This window comes from Oncorhynchus mykiss, chromosome 17, assembly GCF_057628025.1.
Source record: "Oncorhynchus mykiss isolate SJ-2025 chromosome 17, ASM5762802v1, whole genome shotgun sequence".
NCBI classification, from domain to species: domain Eukaryota; kingdom Metazoa; phylum Chordata; class Actinopteri; order Salmoniformes; family Salmonidae; genus Oncorhynchus; species Oncorhynchus mykiss.
The window spans coordinates 13,846,434-13,872,207 of record NC_143038.1 but is presented as its reverse complement, the minus strand read 5'-3'; the positions used below and the strand labels follow the sequence as shown (position 1 = coordinate 13,872,207).

Below are 25,774 nucleotides of genomic sequence, written 5' to 3'. Positions count from 1 at the left end.
AGTCAATCACGGATTACAAAAAGAAAACCAGCCCCGTTTTGGACACCGGCATCTTCCTCCCAGACAAATTAAACAACTTCTTTGCTCACTTTGAGGACAATACAGTGCCACTGACACGGCCCGCTACCAAAACCTGTGGGCTCTCCTTCACCGTGGCAAACGCGAGTAAAACATTTAAACGTATTAACCCTCGCAAGGCTGCCGGCCCAGATGGCATCCCTAGCCTCGTCCTCAGAGCATGCGCAGACCAGCTGGCTGGTGTGTTTACAGACATATTCAATCAATCCCTATCCCAGTCTGCTGTGCCCACATGGTAACTGAGCTAAACAACTATTGCCCTGTAGCACTCACTTCTGTCATCATGAAGTGCTTTGAGAGACTAGTCAAGGATCATATCACCTCCACCCTACCTGATACCCTAGACACACTCCAATTTGCATACCACCCCAATATGTCCACAGACGACGCAATCACACTGCACACTGCCCTAACCCATCTGGGCAAGAGGAATACCTATGTAAGAATGCTGTTCATCGATTACAGCTCAGCATTTAACACCATAGTACCCTTCAAACCCCTCATTAAGCTTGAGACCCTAGGTCTCGACCCCGCCCTGTGCAACTGGGTCCTGGACATTCTGACGGGCCGCCCCCAGGTGATGAGGGTAGGAAACAACATCTCCACCCCGCTGATCCTCAACACTGGGTCCCCACAATGGTGTGTTCTCAACCCTCTCCTGTACTCCCTGTTCACCCTTGACTCCGTGGCCATGCACGCCTTCAACTCAATCATCAAGTTTGCAGACAACACTACAGTGGTAGGCTTGAATACCAACAATGACGAGACGGCCTACAGGGAGGAGGTAAGGGCCCCCGGAGTGTGGTGTCAGGAAAAGTGGAGAAGGTGGAAAGTTTTAAGTTCCTAGGCGTTACACATAACTGAAATGGTCCACCCACACAGACAGCGTGGTGAAGAAGGCGCAACAGTGCCTCTTCAACCATAGCAGACTGAATAAATTTGGCTTGTCCCCGAAAACACTCACAAACTTTTACAGATGCACAATCGAGAGCATCCTGTCGGGCTGTATCACAGCCTGGTACAGCAACTGCTTCGTCCACAACCGTAAGGCTCTCCAGAGGGTAGTGCGGTCTGCACAACGCATCACCGGGGGCAAACTACCTGCCCTCCAGGACATCTACATCACCCAATGTCACAGGACGGCCAAAAAGATCACCAAGGACAACAACCACCTGAGCCACTGCCTGTTCGCCCCGCTATCATCCAGAAGGCAAGGTCAGTACAGGTGCATCGAAGCTGGGACTGAGAGACTGAAAAACAGCTTCTATCTCAAGGCCATCAGACTGTTAAACAGTCATCAGTAACATTGAGTGGCTGTTGCCAACATACAGACTCAAATCTCTAGTCCGTTTAATAATTAATAATTGGATGTAATAAATGTATAGTCACTTTAAACAATGCCACTTTATATAATGTTTACATACCCTACATTACTCATCTCATATGTATATACTGTACTTTGTACCATCTACTGCATCTTGCCTATGCCATACAGCCATCGCTCATCCATATATTTATACGTACATATTCTTATTCATCCCTTAACACTTGTGTGTGTATAAGGTAGTTGTTGTGAAATTGTTAGATTACTTGTTAGATATTACTTCACTGTCGGAACTAGAAGCACAAGCATTTCGCTACACTCGCATTAACATCTGCTCACCATGTGTATGCGATCACCACTTCAAAGACATGTCTACAAAAATAACAAACTTAATGGGTGTCAGAGCGAGCGTAGAGAAAACATTTCATGAGATTCTATCCCAGTTCAGGTCAAACATATTACCAGATATTGTAGATGGGTTCAATGACTTAGATGACACAGAAAAGGCTAGACTTTCTCTTGTCAATGAGCTATTTTGCGGTATGCACGTTATTGATGGGCTGGCACATCAGGCGGTTACAACATTACCTATGTGGGAATCCCTTCTTTTCCAACAGGACAAGGTAGGTAGTGCTAAAGTAGATCCACACACATCAGGAATGAGAGTGGGACAGTTAGTCTTATCCAAACTGTATCTAAAGCGGTACAGGAAAGCTGAGGTCCTTGAAACATCTAGGGCATCAGTTAAAGGACAGAGAGCCATATATTGTGAGCGCATGTCAAAATAAGAGGGACTGCAGGCACTTAAAGATAAACAATGTAGATATATTATTTATTTAACGGACAAAAAATGTACATTTCTTTCAAAAACAAGGACATTTCTAAGTGACCCCAAACATTTGAACGGTAGTGTACATTGTGTAGAAACCTCTAAAGAAGCATATTTAATAGGTTTTGAACATATTTGGTTTTTATTGTTTTCTTTTTCGGAGAAGGCAAGGTGAGCGCTACCATCAGTCCTGTGTCATGCCAACAGTAAAGCATCCTGAGACCATTCATGTGTGAGGTTGCTTCTCAGCCAAGGGAATGGGCTCACTCACAATTTTGCCTAAGAACACAGCCATGAATAAAGAATGGTACCAACACATCCTCTGAGAGCAACTTCTCCCAACCATCCAGGAACAGTTTGGTGGCAAACAATGCCTTTTCCAGCATGATGGAGCACCTTGCCATAAGGCAAAAGTGATAACTATGTGGCTCGGAGAACAAAACATTGATATTTTGGCTCCATGGCCAGGAAACTCCCCAGACCTTAATCCCATTGAGAACTTGTGGTCAATCCTCAAGAGGCAGATGGACAAACAAAAACTCACACATTCTGACAAACTCCAAGCATTGATTATGCAAGAATGGGCTGCCATCAGTCAGGATGTGGCCCAGAAATGAATTGACAGCATGCCAGGGCAGATTACAGAGGCCTTGAAAAAGAAGGCTCAACACTGTAAATATTGACTCTTTGCATCAACTTCATGTAATTGTCAATAAAAGCCTTTGACACTTATGAAACGCTTGTAATTATACTTCAGTATTCCATATTAACATCTGACAAAAATATCTAAAGCCACTGAAACAGCAAACTTTGTGGAAATTAATATTTGTGTCATTCTCAAAACTTTTGGCCACGACTGAACTCACTATATGCCGATATACACTGAGTGTACAAAATATTACACCACCTCGTTCCATGACATTGACTAATCAGGTGAATCCAGGTGAAAGTTCTGATCCATTATTGTTGTCACATGTTAAATCCAATCAGTGTAGATGAATGGGAGGCGACATGTTAAAGAAGGATTTTTAGCCGTGAGACAATTGAGACATGGATTGTGTATGTGTGATAAGAGATAAGAATAACAAATAAGTCAAGAGCAGCAGTAAATAAAAATAGCGGGGTTATATACAGGCATTATCGGTACAGAGTCAATGTGCGAGGACACGGGTGTCGAGTTAATTGAGGTAATATGTACATGTAGGTAAAGTTATTAAAGTGACATCAGAGGGTGAATGGGCAAGACAAAATATTTAAGTGCCTTTGACCGGGATATGGTAGTACGTGCCAGGCACAATGGTTTGTGTCAATAAATCAATAAATCAAATATATTTATAAAGACCTTTTAACATCCGCAGATGTCACAAAGTGCTATACAGTAACCCAGCCTAAAAATAAACAAAACAAGCAACGCAACTACTGGGTATTTCACACTCAACAGTTTTCTGTGGGTATCAAGAATGGTCCACCACTCAAAGACATCCAGACAACTTTACACAACTGTGGGAAGCTTGGAGTCAACATGGGTCAGCATCCCTATGGAATGCTTTTCAAGACTTGAAGTGTCCATGCCCTGACAAATTGAGGCTGATTTGATGGCAAATGTTGGGGGGGGGGGGGGGGGGGCAACTCAATATCAGGAAGGTGCTTTGTACTGTTTTTGGACCAGACAACATCAGAAACATGGGCTACACATACAGAGACAAAGGGGCAATGTTCAGCTCTCACTCAGATGCTTTCTTTTTCTGAACTAGCCAAGTCAGTAAGAACAAATTCTGATTTTCAATTACGGCCTAAAAAGAGTGGGTTATTAACTGGGGCAGAATGACAGATTTGAGCCTTAGTCTGCTCAGGGAGTCGATCTTACAACCTTTCGCCTACTAGTCCAACACTCTAACCACAAGGCTACCTGCAGCCCTACAACGGGGATTGGTGCTTCTTTCTGTATAAATATTGAAATATTTAATTTGGAGGGGCAAGCAGGTATGTTAAGAAGAAAGAAGATTATTGCATCATACCATTTAAAACACACTGTATATTTTTTATATTGACATACAATAAGTCGGAAGCACCATACAGCAAATTGGCCAGGCCCTGATAGGAATGGGATGGCACATTACTTCTGAATGTAGTGACTGTGTAAATTCCAATTAGCTTTCATTAAAGACAAACGAGATAGTACCTTTCTAGTTTTACTATCATATTATTATATGCTTGAGGTAAACAGCACATCTAGTTTAGTAATAGAAAACGATATGCCTTTTACCACACGTTTTTATACCAAAAAAATACATAGAATCTCTGGTATAGCTGTTGCACATGCACTCTTGTCATGGCCTAGTCGATAAATTTATCAATTAATGTATAATAATATAGGGTGTAATCATTTACTAAACGTTGAAGAGGAATTACAGTACACTAAAACACCCAACTTTTCAGCGGTTACACGTGTTGGCATAATACGTGGTTATAAATTGATAATAGACAACTCGTGTAAAACCTGTTTTGTTCCTTTGAATAAAAAAACACAATGTTATCACGTTTCTGTATTTTATTTGTAACACAATTGATAGGGTGAAAACACAATGTTGAAACTTTACATGCATACAGGAGAATTAGTGGCAATATATCCATGCTATAACAAAGACTCCAGTTAATTAACAACCGAGTCTCCTTTGGGATATGCGCCTTTAGCCTAACGCATGAATTAATCTCTCGTCTTCTGTTGTTCTGGATATTTGCGTGCGCAAGAGCCACGAGCCTTGTTCCGTGTCGATCTGCGCACCCTGCTGTGTGTCTTCGTTTCACAGACTGTGTCCTGGATGGGTGGGAGGGGAGGAGGCGGTGCGGCATTGGCCCTCATGTGCTTCTCGCGAAGCTCGAATGCCAGATCCATGATGAAATCCCTCGTTGGCACTGTCTTAGCGGTGCATTGCGTGAACAAAACATATGCGTTGATTGCAGCCAGGTCAAGAAGGTTGAAGAATACCGCAAGGGGCCAGCGGTGTGAACCTCCTTTCTCCAACCCTGTCACAACCTCCACCGTACGCTCTCTTGTCATCGTATCTACATCAACCTATGGGTAGAATACAATTGATTAGCATTACATCCCCAAATGAAAAACAACCCATTTGGTAGTCTGCAAGTGCATGACACGTGTATGGCATGATGTTTAAAATATCGTAATGTGAAACCCACCCTGTTGCTATTATAGAACGTCACGGTCTCCGGTTCTCTCGTTCGGTCGTTCCCGATGGCGACAGTCGGGTGCATAGTGCTCAGAATACAGACGTTCTTTCTTGGGTTACTTCTGTAAACCGTAAGGGTTGCTTTGTCATGCTTTAGCACGGTAGTGGAGTATAGCTTTGTCTGTGTCTGATTACGCATCACGGGAGGCAGCTCTCGTCCGCAATGACTCACTGCCCCGACCAAGTTGGTTTTGTTGGCAATCAACTTATTTGCTAATGGCAGGGATGTGCAGAACTTGTCCGTAGTGACCGTTCTCCCCGCACCGAGGTAAGGTTCCACAAGCTTCAATGCCACATTTTCAGGCTTCTGAGATTCATCTTCCCCCGAATAAGGAACGATATAAGGAATGACATTTAGCACGTACTTGCTGTCTACGTCAGCGATCAACGAAAACTTGATGACCTCTCCACTTGAAAGGAACCGTTGCTCCTCAACAGTGATGTTCAACCCTGGCTTGTAACATGCAATACAGTTCCGTACAAACGCGTTCCAAACTTCTGAGACCACGGCGAATTTGTTCGAATATGTCCGGGGGCTTCTGATCTCTCTGGTGTCAAAACGCAGGTACCGCAAGATTTCTGTGAAGCGGTCCATTTGCATGGTGTCTCGAAAAAAATCTAATTTTAAACATGACCAGTAGTCATCCAAAGACGCTCGTCTATTGCCGTGTAGCCCACGGACATAAAGGACCGCAATGAATGCTTCCAATTCCTCCACAGACAAGTCCCATGTTTTATTCTTTCCTTGCACCCGGTGCGCCTCAGCCACAGTACAGTCCCTGATGCGCTGCAACATCTCCATGTCACACAAACAATGAAAGCTGGCGTAGGCACCGTCGATTCTGTCTTTTGCAAATGGTGTAGGGCCTGATTCCACTCTGGTGTCGTTCTGTGTTAATAATCGACCCGTGGCGTTACCAACAGGCTGTTTCACCCAAACTGTGCCGTCCACCCCCGTATTATCTCTCTCTATCTCAGTTGATGACGGCTCCACGGTGGGCAACGTAGGGGCTTTTTTGCGCCCATGTTGACTGTAGCAACTGCGGGAGTTTTGCTGATTGCGTTGTGGTGCCGCTGGCACCCTGGGAGGGATCTCATACGTCTCACTGTCAGAATCGGAATCTACTGAAAAAATACCATATTTATCATCGTAGATCTCTTGATACATCTCATCAAGTTCCCCCCTTGCGTCTGAATCCATGTCATCCAGCTCAAGCACCGCCAAACATTTTAGAACGTCCATTCGCATTTCCCATTTCGCCATTGTAAATTACGCACGCTTCTTTTTTACAGGTCACGCACGGCTCTTCTCCTGCAGAAAGACTCGTCTGAATTCGATCCCACCAGAGGGGACTTTATACACCATACCCAGACCCACTTCGGTTTAGATATTATAATTAGACTACTGCCCCCACAATTGATTGCCCCTCCCACGTCTTCATTGACATTAAAGATGGATAATTAGTAATGGATTGTTCATATTGTTAATGACTCTCACCTATAGCCATCAGACAGTGGCCAGCACCCCTCAATGTGATATTATTAGGTGTGGGGAGAAAGGCCGATACTATGCTAGAAAATGGTCATTGTCACCATACTTGTCACGCCCTGGCCATAGAGAGGCTTTTATTCTCTATTTTGGGTAGGCCAGGGTGTGACTAGGGTGGGCATTCTAGTTTCTATATTTCTATGTTTTCTATATCTATGTTTTGGCCGGTGATGGTTCTCAATCAGGGACAGCTGTCTGTCGTTGTCTCTGATTGGGAATCATACTTAGGCAGCCTTTTTCCTTTGTATTTTGTAGGTAGTTATCTTTGTTAGTGGCACTATAGCCCTAGTAAGCTTCACGGTCGTGGCTTTGTTTCGTTGGCGACGTTTACATAAATAAAGGAAAATGTACGCTCACCACGCTGCACCTTGGTCCGGTCATTTCCACGACGACGCCCGTGGCAATACTAAGGAGTAAAAGCAGCCGAATAATAAGATATATTTTCGTTTGTGAAACGAATTGAAATTCTCTAAAACGTCAGCGTCATAAAGACGGGAAGATGCCATTTACTGTCATTTTATGTCAGTTCTACACTTGTTCTTTATTCAAGGAAAAATCCACAAAAAAAACTATATTTTGGTATTTTTCCATTTGTCCACTGATCTTTTTTTTGTATTTGGGCAGATATTGAAATAGATTGTATCGCAATGATATTGTCTGTATGCCTACTAAAACATATAGCCTAACTGAACATTAAAGGAAAACTCCATGAAAAAACTATCTTTTGGTATTTTTTATCATTATACCACTGTTGATACAGTCACAAAATGTTTTGCACGTCAGCAGTCACGTTTTTCAGATATTGGACTTTCAAGAAGTAAAGTGTCACTTGCCACATGACACTTTGCTTATGAAAATCCTATATCTTGAAAATTATAAAAGGTAATTTGAGGTCCGTGCTCCAGAATTATTACCAACACATTGACTGTCCTGCCTGTGTAAATTGCAGGCTTGACTACTGCTACATGTCTTTTAGAAACAGGTAAGGCCGTCTCTCGTCCTCCTTTCAGTAAATCTGACAACGACGCCATTTTGCTTATCGCCGCCTGCAAACAAAGACTCAAAAGGAAAGTTCCAGTGGTCAGGTCTGCACAGCGTTGGTTTGACCATTCAGAATCCACACTCCAAGACGGTTTTGATCATGTGGACTGGAATATGCTCTGGGTCGCCTCTGCGGATAACATCAGTGAATAAGCCGATTCAGTCACCAGTTTCATAAAAAAAATGCATAGATGTGATACCGACAGTGACTTTCAGAATTTACCCGAATCAGCCTTGTAGGGAAACTGAAGGAGAGAGATACTGCTAATAAACACGACGAGGTGACTGGGGGCAATAGCATGGTTAAACAGTACAATTATGACCTACGCAGATCAATCAATTTAGCGAAACACAAGTATAGGCACAAAGTAGATGAGCAATTCAACGGGTCGGACACGAGGCCTATGTGGCAGGGGCTCCTAATGATCACAGATTACAAAAAGAGAGCCAGCCACTTTGCGGACAACAACACCGCCCTACGTGTTTTTTCTCACGTTTCGAGGACAACGACGACTCTGAGCTGCTAAGGAGAGCCCCAGAGGACAATGAGGGCTGCATGCTGACAAACGTGTTAACCCTTGCAAAATGTCTGCCACAACCAACCAAGTTACAGCTTTTGGTTGGTCTTAAATAACCCTTCCATCTTTGCCTGAAATTAGTACTTTGGCAGCTGTGCCCTACTCCATTAAAGTTTGCAGTTGTGTCTAAAAAAAAACTATTTTGCTCAAAATATTGTTGTTTTTTACACTTTAGTGTGCTCACTTTAATATACTTAAATTTGCGTTTCAACAGGAAACATTTAGAAATAGCTGGAGGACCCCTTTAAATACAAAGAGGAAGAGGAGAACATTGGGGATTTAGTTAATTAGCAGGTTAAGGCAAATGCAGCTTTCATCCAGAGGGTTCAATGTTCTGCTTTCTAATTAAAGCATAGACTACCACCTGCTGACTTTTGCTACATTCAGAGTTAATACTGTACCCCTCCACCCCCCATTATAAAGATGACTGATGGTATTCTAATTAAAGTATTTATTTTCCCCGAAAATATGATTCTGCAAACCTCACGAGGTAAAACTAGTTTCTAAGAGTGCACTGTCCTTTACTTAAACCAACTAAACAAATCTAGTTCTCTTATCACTAACCAAATTCTATCCATTCAAGCCATGTATGGGCAGCTGAAAGAGTCTCCAATGGCTTTTTAATGGACTACAGTGGGTTTGAATGAATTAATGAATGAATGAATGAAAGGCAATCAGCCTACTGAGCCATTATAGTTTTAATCACCACCCCTTCTCACCTGCCCTCTTCTTCCTCTCTTCTTCCTCCCTTCCCTTATCTCCACCACAGGAAACATCACATCGACACAGAATATTCTGGTATGGACATGCTAATGACCAGCATATGGCTTAAGTCTGAGATAGACACACCCCTACATATTCATTTGGACAGTGAAGCTAAAAGTTTCATTTGCCTCTATACTCCAGCATTTTGGATTTGATATCAAATGTTACATGAATGCAATTTAGAAATTAATGCACTTTATCTATCCAGTCCCCCCATTTAAATGTGTCTAGTATGCAACTAGGACAAATTTACTTAGAGTGTATTACATTTTGTCAAAAGTTTAGTATTTTGTTCCACATACCTGAGTGAGAAAGTTACAGATCCACAAAGATCATGAACCCAAGACAAGATAACCTCTCACCATTACCATGGGAGTAACACGGGAGGTTAGCATTTTGGTGGGGGTATAATATTTACGCCTGTTTAACTTTCTCACTCACCATTATTCATTCATTTTTTTATTTATGTTTATTTAACCTTTATTTCAGTAGGCAAGTCAGTTAAAAACAAATTCCTATTTTCAATGACGGCAAACCCCAGCCAAACCCTAATGACGCTGGGCCAATTGTGTACATACTTATGGGACTCCGATCACAGCCGGTTGTGATATAACCCAGGATCAAGACACAACTTCAATGAAGTAGGGCACAGGTGTCAAACTCATTCCCGGAGAGCCAAGTGCCTGTGGGTTTTCGCTTGTCCCTTATACTTGACTGATGAATTAAGGTGACAAATTAGTAACTCCCCACACCTGTTTGTCTAGGCCTTAATTCAAAGGAAAAGCCAAAAACCTGCAGACACTATGTCCTCCATTGAATGAATTTGAAACCTCTAGAGTAGGGCATTCAATGAGATGGTCCTGTTGGGAATCCTCTGATGTCATCGGCCTCCCTCCTATCTTGAGGAACCATAGAGGAGCAATAGAGAACAAAATAGCAACCCCTCCCCCCTCCCCCTTCTCCCCACCACACACACACCTGGACCATATACTGAGATGTACCTTTTGTTAAGTAAACCAGGTGTTAGATGACGTGAATAGGAGACTGGAGTGCCACTTGACATTCAGCTCCATTGTTTGACTGAGTTTAACCTCTTGGTCCTCCCCTGTGAATGCCACACCCTCTCTCAATGTGGTGTACATGTGAACGCATTTCTAACAATGGCTGCATTATGTTCTGTGGTGCTTGAAAATAAAAGAAACACTTGTGGTAGACTGGAGCCATCAGAGTTAAGTTCACAGCTCTTTCATACTGAGCATTTAGGTGATAATTTCTTACCCTGAAAAGGACCATTGATAAACAGCAGAGCTGTAAAAGATCTACATGTATTTGCACAATCAACTGGGTCAGTGATTTCAGTGCTGTCTCACACTCAATATGCACAAATAACATACAAATGTGTAAAACACTGGAAAACACCAGAGCAGAACCAGTTCACCTGCTTTTACAATATGATTTGACAAGATGTTCAGTGTTTCTTTCGGGGGGGAAATAATTCCAAATATAATTGTATTTCCATATTAAAACGAGAGTTCAGCTCATATAACAGGGTTGACCTTAAACCGGATGGACAAATGTCAATTCATTATTAATCACATTAACCCTTTTCTCAACCAACTGCAGAACATGTTTTGACAGTAAATTTAGAAGTGGATATGAAACAATTATTCACTTGAACTTGATTTGGTCAACTCCCCCAGCACTCTCTTCTTCCTCCCTTCCCTTATCTCCACCACACGAAACATCACATCAACACAGAATTTTCCGGTATGGACATGCTAATGACCAGCATATGGCTTAAGTCTGAGACATACACCCCCCTACATATTCATTTGGACAGTGAAGCTAAAACGTTTAATTTGGCTATATACTCCAGCATGTTGCATTTGATATAATTTTTTTTATATATATATATATATATATATATATAAAAGGCTACATGAATGCAATTTAGACTTTATGCACTTTATTTACAGTGCCTTGCGAAAGTATTCGGCCCCCTTGAACTTTGCAACCTTTTGCCACATTTCAGGCTTCAAACATAAAGATATAAAACTGTATTTTTTTGTGAAGAATCAACAACAAGTGAGACACAATCATGAAGTGGAACAACATTTATTGGATATTTCAAACTTTTTTAACAAATCAAAAACTGAAAAATTGGGCGTGCAAAATTATTCAGCCCCCTTAAGTTAATACTTTGTAGCGCCACCTTTTGCTGCGATTACAGCTGTAAGTCGCTTGGGGTATGTCTCTATCAGTTTTGCACATCGAGAGACTGACATTTTTTCCCATTCCTCCTTGCAAAACAGCTTGAGCTCAGTAAGGTTGGATGGAGAGCATTTGTGAACAGCAGTTTTCAGTTCTTTCCACAGATTCTCGATTGGATTCAGGTCTGGACTTTGACTTGGCCATTCTAACACCTGGATATGTTTATTTTTGAACCATTCCATTGTAGATTTTGCTTTATGTTTTGGATCATTGTCTTGTTGGAAGACAAATCTCCGTCCCAGTCTCAGGTCTTTTGCAGACTCCATCAGGTTTTCTTCCAGAATGGTCCTGTATTTGGCTCCATCCATCTTCCCATCAATTTTAACCATCTTCCCTGTCCCTGCTGAAGAAAAGCAGGCCCAAACCATGATGCTGCCACCACCATGTTTGACAGTGGGGATGGTGTGTTCAGCTGTGTTGCTTTTACGCCAAACATAACGTTTTGTATTGTTGCCAAAAAGTTCAATTTTGGTTTCATCTGACCAGAGCACCTTCTTCTACATGTTTGGTGTGTCTCCCAGGTGGCTTGTGGCAAACTTTAAACAACACTTTTTATGGATATCTTTAAGAAATGGCTTTCTTCTTGCCACTCTTCCATAAAGGCCAGATTTGTGCAATATACGACTGATTGTTGTCCTATGGACAGAGTCTCCCACCTCAGCTGTAGATCTCTGCAGTTCATCCAGAGTGATCATGGGCCTCTTGGCTGCATCTCTGATCAGTCTTCTCCTTGTATGAGCTGAAAGTTTAGAGGGACGACCAGGTCTTGGTAGATTTGCAGTGGTCTGATACTCCTTCCATTTCAATATTATCGCTTGCACAGTACTCCTTGGGATGTTTAAAGCTTGGGAAATCTTTTTGTATCCAAATCCGGCTTTAAACTTCTTCACAACAGTATCTCGGACCTGCCTGGTGTGTTCCTTGTTCTTCATGATGCTCTCTGCGCTTTTAACGGACCTCTGAGACTATCACAGTGCAGGTGCATTTATACGGAGACTTGATTACACACAGGTGGATTGTATTTATCATCATTAGTCATTTAGGTCAACATTGGATCATTCAGAGATCCTCACTGAACTTCTGGAGAGAGTTTGCTGCACTGAAAGTAAAGGGGCTGAATAATTTTGCACGCCCAATTTTTTTTTCAAAGTTTTTGATTTGTTAAAAAAGTTTGAAATATCCAATAAATGTCGTTCCACTTCATGATTGTGTCCCACTTGTTGTTGATTCTTCACAAAAAAATACAGTTTTATATCTTTATGTTTGAAGCCTGAAATGTGGCAAAAGTTCGCAAAGTTCAAGGGGGCCAAATACTTTCGCAAGGCACTGTATCTAGTCCCCCCATTTCAATGTGTCTAGCAGGCAACTAGGACAAATTTTCTTCAGTGTTTTACATTTTGTCAAAGGTTTTGTATTTTGTTCCATATACCTGAGTGAGAAAGTTCCAGATGCACAAAGATAATGACCCCAAGACAAGATAACCTCTTACCAATAACACAACTAACTAGATGGAAATTATATTTAGCGATCTAGCTAATAGGTTTTGAGTTTCTTCTTCCTCAAATGGTGAACTTACTCACAAATTCATTAGCCTATAGATATTTGTACACAACAAAAATATGTAAACAAATTCCATTCTGCAATTCTGGAGCCTTATTTGTACAGTAAAATCATAGCAACAATGCCTAATGGTCGAACCAAAAAGTATGCCAAGCATTGGTTTAAGTGTTGGACATAAAAAATATATTTGTCATAATTCCTGCTTGGCCATTTTAGATTAAGTGTTGGCCATTCTGAAATGTATTTATTGAATCAAACCATCTCAATAGCACTGTGAATGACTGTATAACATTACTCCTCATGCGTCTATTGTGTGAAGCCAATGACCTCATTTTGGTGGGACCAAATCTTGGGTTGGTGCCAACCACTGCAAACCTTCGTGGCACCATGGGAAAAGTTTGTCTGGAGCACTTTTATACTGTATTTAAATAGATAACATGTTTATGGTAGGCCTGTCACAACATTGAATTTTGAAAGAGAAAGCATGTGCCATCCCACAGGAAATAGGCCTATGGAGATTGTATAATGCTTACGAATATTGGTACATCCAGAGAACAAAAATCTAAACAGATAAACATATTTTTTATTTACAGAAACTGGGAATTGAATCGAATCAAATGACTCATTTCCAATTATCTATACCGCCCTTAAGGGCAGGGTGCCGCTAGTGTAAATTAATGCAGGAGTGCTGGGGGAGTTGACCAATCAAGCTCAAGTGAATAATTTGTTCGTATACACTTCTAAATCCACTGTCAAAACGTGTTCTGCAGTTGGTTGAGAAAAGGGTTAATGTGATTAATGATAAATTGACATTTGTCCATCCGGTTTAAGGTCAACCCTGTGATGGGAGCTGAACTCTCGTTTAAATATGGAAAAACTATTATTTCTGCAATTCTTTGAACATCTAGTCAAATCATATTGTAAAAGCAGGTGAACTGGTTCTGCTCTGGTGTTTTGCAGTGGAAAACAAAGCACATGACTCATGGCACTGTCAACCCTGTTACCCATCAACACAGTCTCACACGCAATTCGTGCGATAACATGCAAAACGTTGATTTGGTGCCTTTTTGTGCATTTGAGGACACCTGAACAGCTTTGAAATCTGCTGCAACACATGTGCATGTTATTTGTGCAAATTGAGTGTGAGACTGCATTGAAATCACTGAACCAGTTGATTGTGCAAATACATGTAGATCTTTTACAGCTCTGCTGTTTATCAATGGTCCTTTTCAGGGTAAGACATTATCACCTAAATGCTCAGTATGAAAGAGCTGTGAACTTAACTCTGATGGCACCAGTCTACCACAAGTGTTTCTTTTATTTTCAAGCACCACAGAACATAATGAAGCCATTGTTAGAAATGTGTTCACATGTACACCACATTGAGAGAGGGTGTGGCATTCACAGGGGAGGACCAAGAGGTTAAACTCAGTCAAACAATGGAGCTGAATGTCAAGAGGCACACCAGTTTAAGACCTGGTTTACTTAACAAAAGGCACATCTCAATAGATGGTCCAGGTATGCGTGTGTGTGTGTGTGTGTGTGTGTGTGTGTGTGTGTGTGTGTTTGTGTGTGTGGGGGGGGCTTTGCTATTTTGTTCTCTATTGATCCTCAATTTTTTTAATGTACATATTCTTATTCATTCCTTTACACTTGTGTGTATAAGGTAGTTGTTATGAATTTGTTAGGTTAGATTATTCATTGGATATTGCTGCATTGTCAGAACTAGAAGCACAAGCATTTCGCTACACTCACGTTAACATCTGCTAACCATGTGTATGTGACAAATCAAATTTGATTTGATTTATTGTTCCTCAAGGTAGGAGGGAGGCCGATGACGTCAGAGGATTCCCAACAGGACCAACTCATTGAATGCCCTACTCTAGAGGTTTCAAATTCAAATCAAATCAAATCAATTTTTTATTTGTCACATACACATGGTTAGCAGATGTTAATGCGAGTGTAGCGAAATGCTTGTGCTTCTAGTTCCGACAATGCAGTAATAACCAACAAGTAATCTAACTAACAATTCCAAAACTACTGTCTTGTACACAGTGTAAGGGGATAAAGAATATGTACCTAAGGATATATGAATGAGTGATGGTACAGAGCAGCATAGGCAAGATACAGTAGATGGTATCGAGTACAGTATGTACAAATGAGATGAGTATGTAAACAAAGTGGCATAGTTTAAAGTGGCTAGTGATACATGTATTACATAAGGATACAGTCGATGATATAGAGTACAGTATATACGTATGCATATGAGATGAATAATGTAGGGTAAGTAACATTATATAAGGTAGCATTGTTTAAAGTGGCTAGTGATATATTTACATAATTTCCCATCAATTCCCATTATTAAAGTGGCTGGAGTTGAGTCAGTGTCAGTGTGTTGGCAGCAGCCACTCAATGTTAGTGGTGGCTGTTTAACAGTCTGATGGCCTTGAGATAGAAGCTGTTTTTCAGTCTCTCGGTCCCAGCTTTGATGCACCTGTACTGACCTCGCCTTCTGGATGATAGCGGGGTGAACAGGCAGTGGCTCGGGTGGTTGATGTCCTTGATGATCTTTATGGCCTTCCTGTGACATCGGGTGGTGTAGGTGTCCTGGAGGGCAGGTAGTTTGCCCCCGGTGATGCGTTGTGCAGACCTCACCACCCTCTGGAGAGCCTTACGGTTGTGGGCGGAGCATTTGCCGTACCAGGCGGTGATACAGCCCGCCAGGATGCTCTCGATTGTGCATCTGTAGAAGTTTGTGAGTGCTTTTGGTGACAAGCCAAATTTCTTCAGCCTCCTGAGGTTGAAGAGGCGCTGCTGCGCCTTCTTCACAATGCTGTCTGTGTGAGTGGACCAATTCAGTTTGTCTGTGATGTGTATGCCGAGGAACTTAAAACTTGCTACCCTCTCCACTACTGTTCCATCGATGTGGATAGGGGGGTGTTCCCTCTGCTGTTTCCTGAAGTCCACAATCATCTCCTTAGTTTTGTTGATGTTGAGTGTGAGGTTATTTTCCTTCAGTGGAGGGCATAGTGTCTGCAGGTTTTTGTTTTTTCCTTTGAATTAAGGCCTAGACAAACAGGTGTGGGGAGTTACTAATTTGTGACCTTAATTCATCAGTCAAGTATAAGGGAAAAGCGAATAACCCGCAGGCACTTGGCTCTCCGGGAATGAGTTTGACACCTGTGCCCTACTCCATTGAAGTTGTGTCTAAAAAAAACACTATTTTGCTCAAATTTTTTTTGTTTTTTTTACACTTTAGTGTGCCCACTTTACTATATGTATACTTGGGATATTGTGTTTCAACAGTACAATTTCAAAAATAGCTGGAGGACCTCCTGAAATACAAAGAGGAGGAGGAGAACATTGGGGGTTTAGTTAATAAGCAGGTTAAGGCAAATACAGCTTTCATCCAGTGTTCAATGTTCTCCTTTCTAATTAAAGCATAGACTACCACCTGCTGACTTTTACGGCATTCATGTTCATATAGTTTTGAACACTTCTACATTAATGTGGATACCATGATAATGGATAATCATAGCCTCCCGAGTGGTAAAGAGGTCTAAGGTGCTGCATCTCAGTGCTAGAGGTGTCACTACAGACCCTGGTTCGATCCCGGGCTATATCACAACCGGCTGTGATCGGAGACCCATAGATAGGCACACAATTGGCCCAGCGTCGTTAGGATTTGGCTGGGGTAGGCCGTCATTGTAAATAAGGATTTGTTTTTATCTGACATGCCTACTTAAATAAAGGTTAAACAAACATACATTTAAAAAATAATGAATAATGGTGAGTGAGAAAGTTAGAGGCATACAGTGGCAAGAAAAGTTTGTGAACCCTTTGGAAGTACCTGCATTTCTGCAGAAATTGGTCAAAAAATTCAGATCTTCATCTAAGTCACAACAATAGACAAATAGAGTCTGCTTAAACTAATAACACACAAACAATTATACGTTTTCATGTCTTTATTGAACACACTGTGTAAACATTCCCAGTGCAGGGTGGAAAACGTATGGGAACCCTTGGATTTAATAACTGGTTGACCCTCTTTTGGCAGCAATAACCTCAACCAAACGTTTTCTGTAGTTGCATATCAGACCTGCACAACAGTCAGGAGGAATTTTGGACCATTCCTCTTTACAAAACTGTTTCAGTTCAGCAATACTCTCAGCTCTTGAGGTCATGCCACAGCATCTCAATCGGGTTGAGGTGACTGGGCTACTCTGACTGGGCTACTCCAGAAAGCGTATTTTCTTCTGTTGAAGCCATTCTGTTGTTGATTTACTTCTGTGTTTTGGGTCGTTGTCCTGTTGCATCACCCAACTTCTGTTGAGCTTCAACTGGCGGACAGATAGCCTTACATTCTCCTGCAAAATGTCTTGATAAACATGGGAGTTTCATCTTTAGTTTCATCTGTCCACAGAATATTTTGCCAGTAGTGCTGTGGAACATCCAGGTGCTCTTTTGCGAACTTCAGATGTGCAGCAATGAGAGATATTTGGCTAAATATAATAGCATGACCCTTCATAGGAAAACAATGGGGGGAGTTCAGCGTTCCAAGAGAAAAGTATTTTGGGGCAAGCGATCGATGACAACGAGATACACTACCCAGCCTTAAATAATTAGAAAGAAGAGATTATCCTTACTAATATGGGGGGCTCAAATAATGTTACCTATGTAAAGAAAGTGTTTTATAAAGAATTAACTCAATCTATGGTGTTTTTTGTATATGCGTATGGACCATCAGTTTAATTGTTATGCTGTAAATGTTTTATTTTATGATTGTAATTGATTAAATGAACTAGCAAATATCTTATATTAAGCATTTCTGAGTAATTACTATTTCAGTAAGGATATACACTTTATCCCGTGACCTTAGGTATCGCCATTTTTTGATAGTATGATCAGATTGTTTAAAAAAATGAATGAACTGCAGTTTCTAAATCAGTCCAATAGACTGACGTTTCAGAAGATCAGTTTCCTCCCTGCATACACAACTCCCCCACGACAGTTCTAGGCCTCATTTAGGTTTAAGACAACAGGCATCTGGTTCTTCGCAAGGCACGCTTTGCGTTCTTAGGAAAGTATGCAGTATTGTTTCTTACATTGTTACCCAGGAAATCTTAAGTCTTATTACATACAGCCGGGAGGAACTATTGGATATAAGAGCAACGTCAACTTATTTTTTATTTAACTAGGCAAGTCAGTTTAGAACAAATTCTTATTTTCAATGACAGCCTAGGAACAGTGGGTTAACTGCCTTTTTCAGGGGCAGAACGACAGGTTTTTACCTTGTCAGCTCGGGGATTCGCTCTTGCAACTTTCTGGTTACTAGTCCAACACTCTAACCACTAGGCTACCTGCCACCCGTTACCAACATTACGACCAGGAATACGACTTTCCCAAAGCAGATCCTCTGTTTGGCCCACCACCCAGGACAATGGATTTAACCCCAGTAGCCGACCCAGAACTACGGCACCGCAGAAGGGGCAGACGAAGCGGCCTCCTGGTCAGGCTCCGTAGGCATGCACAACGCTCCCCGCTTCCGAGAATACTACTCGCCAATGTCCAGTCTCTTGACAACAAGGTAGACGAAATTCGAGCAAGGGTTGCTTTCCAGAGAGACATCAGAGATTGTAACATTCTCTGTTTCATGGAAACATGGCTCACTCAGGATATGTTATCAGAGTCGGTACAGCCACCCGGTTTCTTCACGCATCGCGCTGACAGAAACAAACATCTCTATGGTAAGAAGAAGGGCGGGGGTGTATACCTTATGATTAACGATTTATGGTGTAATCATAACAACATACAGAAACTCCGGTCCTTTTGTTCACCTGACCTAGAATTCATTACAATCAAACACTGACCACATTATCTACCAAGAGAATTCTCTTCGATTATAATCACAGCCGTGTAAATCCCCCCCGCCCCCAAGCAGACACCTCGACGGCCCTGAAAGAACGGAAAGAACTTCACTGGACTCTATGTAAACTGGAAACCATATATCCAGAGGCTGCATTTATTGTAGCTGGGGATTTTAACAAAGCTAATCTGAAAACAAGGCTCCCTAAATTTTATCAGCATATCGAATGCGCAACTCGAGCTGGCAGCATTCTGGATCATTGCTACTCTAACTTCCGCGACGCATACAAAGCCCTCCCCCTCCCTCCCCCGCTCTCTGCCTATAGACAGAAACTTAAACAGGAAACGCCCATGCTCAGATCTGTTCAACGCTGGTCCGACCAATCAGATGCCAAACTTCAAGATTTCTTCGATCACATGGACTGGGATATGTTCCGGATAGCCTCAGACAACAACGTTGATGTTTACTTTGACTCGGTGAGCGACTTTATTAGCAAGTGCATCAGTGATGTTGTACCCATGGTGACTATTAAAACCTTCCCCAACCAGAAACCGTGGATTGATGGCAGCATTCGCGCAAAACTGAAAGCGTGAACAATTGCTTTTAATCATGGCAAGGTGACCGGCAACATGACTGAATACAAACAGTATAGCTATTCCCTCCACAAGGCAATCAAACAAGATAATCATCAGAATAGAGACAAAGTAGAGTCGCAATTAAACAGCTCAAACACGAGACGTATGCGGCAGGGTCTACAGTCAATCACGGATTACAAAAAGAAAACCAGCCCCGTTTTGGACACCGGCATCTTCCTCCCAGACAAATTAAACAACTTCTTTGCTCACTTTGAGGACAATACAGTGCCACTGACACGGCCCGCTACCAAAACCTGTGGGCTCTCCTTCACCGTGGCAAACGCGAGTAAAACATTTAAACGTATTAACCCTCGCAAGGCTGCCGGCCCAGATGGCATCCCTAGCCTCGTCTTCAGAGCATGCGCAGACCAGCTGGCTGGTGTGTTTACAGACATATTCAATCAATCCCTATCCCAGTCTGCTGTGTCCACATGGTAACTGAGCTAAACAACTATTGCCCTGTAGCACTCACTTCTGTCATCATGAAGTGCTTTGAGAGACTAGTCAAGGATCATATCACCTCCACCCTACCTGATACCCTAGACACACTCCAATTTGCATACCACCCCAATATGTCCACAGACGACGCAATCACACTGCACACTGCCCTAACCCATCTGGGCAGGAGGAATACCTATGTAAGAATGCTGTTCATCGATTACAGCTCAGCATTTAACACCATAGTACCCTTCAAACCCCTCATTAAGCTTGAGACCCTAGGTCTCAACCCCGCCCTGTGCAACTGGGTCCTGGACATTCTGACGGGCCGCCCCCAGGTGATGAGGGTAGGAAACAACATCTCCACCCCGCTGATCCTCAACACTGGGTCCCCACAATGGTGTGTTCTCAACCCTCTCCTGTACTCCCTGTTCACCCTTTACTCCGTGGCCATGCACGCCTTCAACTCAATCATCAAGTTTGCAGACAACACTACAGTGGTAGGCTTGAATACCAACAATGACGAGACGGCCTACAGGGAGGAGGTAAGGGCCCTCGGAGTGTGGTGTCAGGAAAAGTGGAGAAGGTGGAAAGTTTTAAGTTCCTAGGCGTTACACATAACTGAAATGGTCCACCCACACAGACAGCGTGGTGAAGAAGGCGCAACAGTGCCTCTTCAACCACAGCAGACTGAATACATTTGGCTTGTCCCCGAAAACACTCACAAACTTTTACAGATGCACAATCGAGAGCATCCTGTCGGGCTGTATCACAGCCTGGTACAGCAACTGCTTCGTCCACAACCGTAAGGCTCTCCAGAGGGTAGTGCGGTCTGCACAACGCATCACCGGGGGCAAACTACCTGCCCTCCAGGACATCTACATCACCCGATGTCACAGGACGGCCAAAAAGATCACCAAGGACAACAACCACCTGAGCCACTGCCTGTTCGCCCCGCTATCATCCAGAAGGCAAGGTCAGTCAGTACAGGTGCATCGAAGCTGGGACTGAGAGACTGAAAAACAGCTTCTATCTCAAGGCCATCAGACTGTTAAACAGTCATCAGTAACATTGAGTGGCTGTTGGCAACATACAGACTCAAATCTCTAGTCCGTTTAATAATTAATAATTGGATGTAATAAATGTATAGTCACTTTAAACAATGCCACTTTATATAATGTTTACATACCCTACATTACTCATCTCATATGTACAGTGCCTTGCGAAAGTATTCGGCCCCCTTGAACTTTGCGACCTTTTGCCACATTTCAGGCTTCAAACATAAAGATATTAAACTGTATTTTTTTGTGAAGAATCAACAACAAGTGGGACACAATCATGAAGTGGAACGACATTTATTGGATATTTCAAACTTTTTTAACAAATCAAAAACTGAAAAATTGGGCGTGCAAAATTATTCAGCCCCTTTACTTTCAGTGCAGCAAACTCTCTCCAGAAGGTCAGTGAGGATCTCTGAATGATCTAATGTTGACCTAAATGACTAATGATGATAAATACAATCCACCTGTGTGTAATCAAGTCTCCGTATAAATGCACCTGCACTGTGATAGTCTCAGAGGTCCGTTAAAAGCGCAGAGAGCATCATGAAGAACAAGGAACACACCAGGCAGGTCCGAGATACTGTTGTGAAGAAGTTTAAAGCCGGATTTGGATACAAAAAGATTTCCCAAGCTTTAAACATCCCAAGGAGCACTGTGCAAGCGATAATATTGAAATGGAAGGAGTATCAGACCACTGCAAATCTACCAAGACCTGGCCGTCCCTCTAAACTTTCAGCTCATACAAGGAGAAGACTGATCAGAGATGCAGCCAAGAGGCCCATGATCACTCTGGATGAACTGCAGAGATCTACAGCTGAGGTGGGAGACTCTGTCCATAGGACAACAATCAGTCGTATATTGCACAAATCTGGCCTTTATGGAAGAGTGGCAAGAAGAAAGCCATTTCTTAAAGATATCCATAAAAAGTGTTGTTTAAAGTTTGCCACAAGCCACCTGGGAGACACACCAAACATGTGGAAGAAGGTGCTCTGGTCAGATGAAACCAAAATTGAACTTTTTGGCAACAATACAAAACGTTATGTTTGGCGTAAAAGCAACACAGCTCATCAGCCTGAACACACCATCCCCACTGTCAAACATGGTGGTGGCAGCATCATGGTTTGGGTCTGCTTTTCTTCAGCAGGGACAGGGAAGATGGTTAAAATTGATGGGAAGATGGATGGAGCCAAATACAGGACCATTCTGGAAGAAAACCTGATGGAGTCTGCAAAAGACCTGAGACTGGGACGGAGATTTGTCTTCCAACAAGACAATGATCCAAAACATAAAGCAAAATCTACAATGGAATGGTTCAAAAATAAACATATCCAGGTGTTAGAATGGCCAAGTCAAAGTCCAGACCTGAATCCAATCGAGAATCTGTGGAAAGAACTGAAAACTGCTGTTCACAAATGCTCTCCATCCAACCTCACTGAGCTGTTTTGCAAGGAGGAATGGGAAAAAATGTCAGTCTCTCGATGTGCAAAACTGATAGAGACATACCCCAAGCGACTTACAGCTGTAATCGCAGCAAAAGGTGGCGCTACAAAGTATTAACTTAAGGGGGCTGAATAATTTTGCACGCCCAATTTTTCAGTTTTTGATTTGTTAAAAAAGTTTGAAATAACCAATAAATGTCGTTCCACTTCATGATTGTGTCCCACTTGTTGTTGATTCTTCACAAAAAAATACAGTTTTATATCTTTATGTTTGAAGCCTGAAATGTGGCAAAAGGTCACAAAGTTCAAGGGGGCCGAATACTTTCGCAAGGCACTGTATATACTGTACTTTGTACCATCTACTGCATCTTGCCTATGCCATACAGCCATCGCTCATCCATATATTTATATGTACATATTCTTATTCATCCCTTAACACTTGTGTGTATAAGGTAGTTGTTGTGAAATTGTTAGATTACTTGTTAGATATTACTTCACTGTCGGAACTAGAAGCACAAGCATTTCGCTACACTCGCATTAACATCTGCTCACCATGTGTATGCGATCACCACTTCAAAGACATGTCTACAAAAATAACAAACTTAATGGGTGTCAGAGCGAGCGTAGAGAAAACATTTCATGAGATTCTATCCCAGTTCAGGTCAAACATATTACCAGATATTGTAGATGGGTTCAATGACTTAGATGACACAGAAAAGGCTAGACTTTCTCTTGTCAATGAGCTATTTTGCGGTATGCACGTTATTGATGGGCTGGCACATCAGGCGGTTACAACATTACCTATGTGGGAATCCCTTCTTTTCCAACAGGACAAGGTAGGTAGTGCTAAAGTAGATCCCACACACATCAGGAGGTGAGAGTGGTACAGTTAGTCTTATCCAAACTGTATCTAAAGCGGTACAGGAACGTGCATGTGAGAAGAGTGGCAAGCCAGTCGAATTCAGAACATTCTTGCTTAACAAGGAACGACGTTCCTTTAGTTTCTTTCACAGGAAACCGCATAAATGTGATGTTCCACAATGCAGCAGGTGTTTACTATCTCTACACTGACTTGTTGGACTTCACGAGGCTCAGACAAAATAAAAACAGGTTCATTCAAGCCGTCCATGCTGATCTGAATGTTATTCAGTTCATTGCGGGACGTAGGGCATTAGGCCTTATATCCAAACAGGTTACAGAACCATTCTGGAGAGTCCTTGGAACGAAAGAACACTTCCTTGCATTAATCAACAGGTATAGTATGCTTGTTAGAAAGCTCCCAGAGTGGCAGGCAGACAGCAACACTTTCATTAGTGGTGAGGTCACTTTGTTTGATGGCGTAGACGTCCACAGGGGACCCATCTTCGACAAACTTATAGCACAAGAATCAGAAGAGTTTGATGGCATGACAAAACAAGCTCTAGAGCAAATTTTTTGCTAGTCTAGTGAAAGCATGAACGGTAGGACAACGTATCTGACGAGCAGTATAAAGCATTAGAATCTGCTCCAAAAACAAAGGTTGTGTGTGACAGGGATCTTGGGATTTTTAATCAGTTAATAAGATTAAAGACTAGGGCAAGCAAGGTAGCATTAGAAGGCATGATCATGTTTAAACAGAATAGGTCTTGGGAATGGTTGGCTAGTTTAGGTCCTGAGAGGAAAGCTGAGGTCCTTGAAACATCTAGGGCATCAGTTAAAGGACAGAGAGCCATATATTGTGAGCGCATGTCAAAATAAGAGAGACTGCAGGCACTTAAAGATAAACAATGTAGACAAAAGCAAAACTACCTCCAGGGAGTCAGTAAAAACAACAGATGACTGTAGACATGGGCAAATACGGTGGGTTCTGGACCAGTGTAGAGGAAGTGGATGAGCAGATAGCTAATTTAAGTGATGTGGACAAAATACCAGCCGTGACAGCGCAGTTAAAATTTAGACGCTTTGTTATTAGGCCAGAAAAATGAGAATTCAATATTTAACTTTAATCAAAATATGGGAAACGGCTGTCATTGGATCAGCTCTTCAGTAACCTGAAGAGTGTAGTAGTTGTTATGAGTGACACTACAGTGCCTTGCGAAAGTATTCGGCCCCCTTGAACTTTGCGACCTTTTGCCACATTTCAGGCTTCAAACATAAAGATATAAAACTGTATTTTTTTGTGAAGAATCAACAACAAGTGGGACACAATCATGAAGTGGAACGACATTTATTGGATATTTCAAACTTTTTTAACAAATCAAAAACTGAAAAATTGGGCGTGTAAAATTATTCAGCCCCCTTAAGTTAATACTTTGTAGCGCCACCTTTTGCTGCGATTGCAGCTGTAAGTCGCTTGGGGTATGTCTCTATCAGTTTTGCACATCGAGAGACTGACATTTTTTCCCATTCCTCCTTGCAAAACAGCTCGAGCTCAGTGAGGTTGGATGGAGAGCATTTGTGAACAGCAGTTTTTAGTTCTTTCCACAGATTCTCGATTGGATTCAGGTCTGGACTTTGACTTGGCCATTCTAACACCTGGATATGTTTATTTTTGAACCATTCCATTGTAGATTTTGCTTTATGTTTTGGATCATTGTCTTGTTGGAAGACAAATCTCCGTCCCAGTCTCAGGTCTTTTGCAGACTCCATCAGGTTCTTCCAGAATCAGGTTCTTCCAGAATGGTCCTGTATTTGGCTCCATCCATCTTCCCATCAATTTTAACCATCTTCCCTGTCCCTGCTGAAGAAAATCAGGCCCAAACCATGATGCTGCCACCACCATGTTTGACAGTGGGGATGGTGTGTTCAGGGTGATGAGCTGTGTTGCTTTTACGCCAAACATAAAGTTTTGCATTGTTGCCAAAAAGTTCAATTTTGGTTTCATCTGACCAGAGCACCTTCTTCCACATGTTTGGTGTGTCTCCCAGGTGGCTTGTGGCAAACTTTAAACAACACTTTTTATGGATATCTTTAAGAAATGGCTTTCTTCTTGCCACTCTTCCATAAAGGCCAGATTTGTGCAATATACGACTGATTGTTGTCCTATGGACAGAGTCTCCCACCTCAGCTGTAGATCTCTGCAGTTCATCCAGAGTGATCATGGGCCTCTTGGC

General features: G+C 42.1%; 1 protein-coding gene across 1 annotated transcript; it reads right to left on the bottom strand.

The window, feature by feature from the left end:
- Nucleotides 1-4,767: 4,767 nt before the first annotated feature.
- LOC110495166 (uncharacterized) lies at nt 4,768-6,865 on the bottom strand. The gene is made up of 2 exons (XM_036949743.2): nt 5,430-6,865; nt 4,768-5,307 (listed from the first exon to the last, which is right to left on the bottom strand). The coding sequence occupies exons 1-2, from the start codon at nt 6,741-6,743 to the stop codon at nt 4,939-4,941; spliced, it is 1,683 nt and encodes a 560-aa protein (XP_036805638.2). The 5' UTR covers nt 6,744-6,865; the 3' UTR covers nt 4,768-4,938.
- Between the last annotated feature and the right edge of the window lie 18,909 nt (nt 6,866-25,774).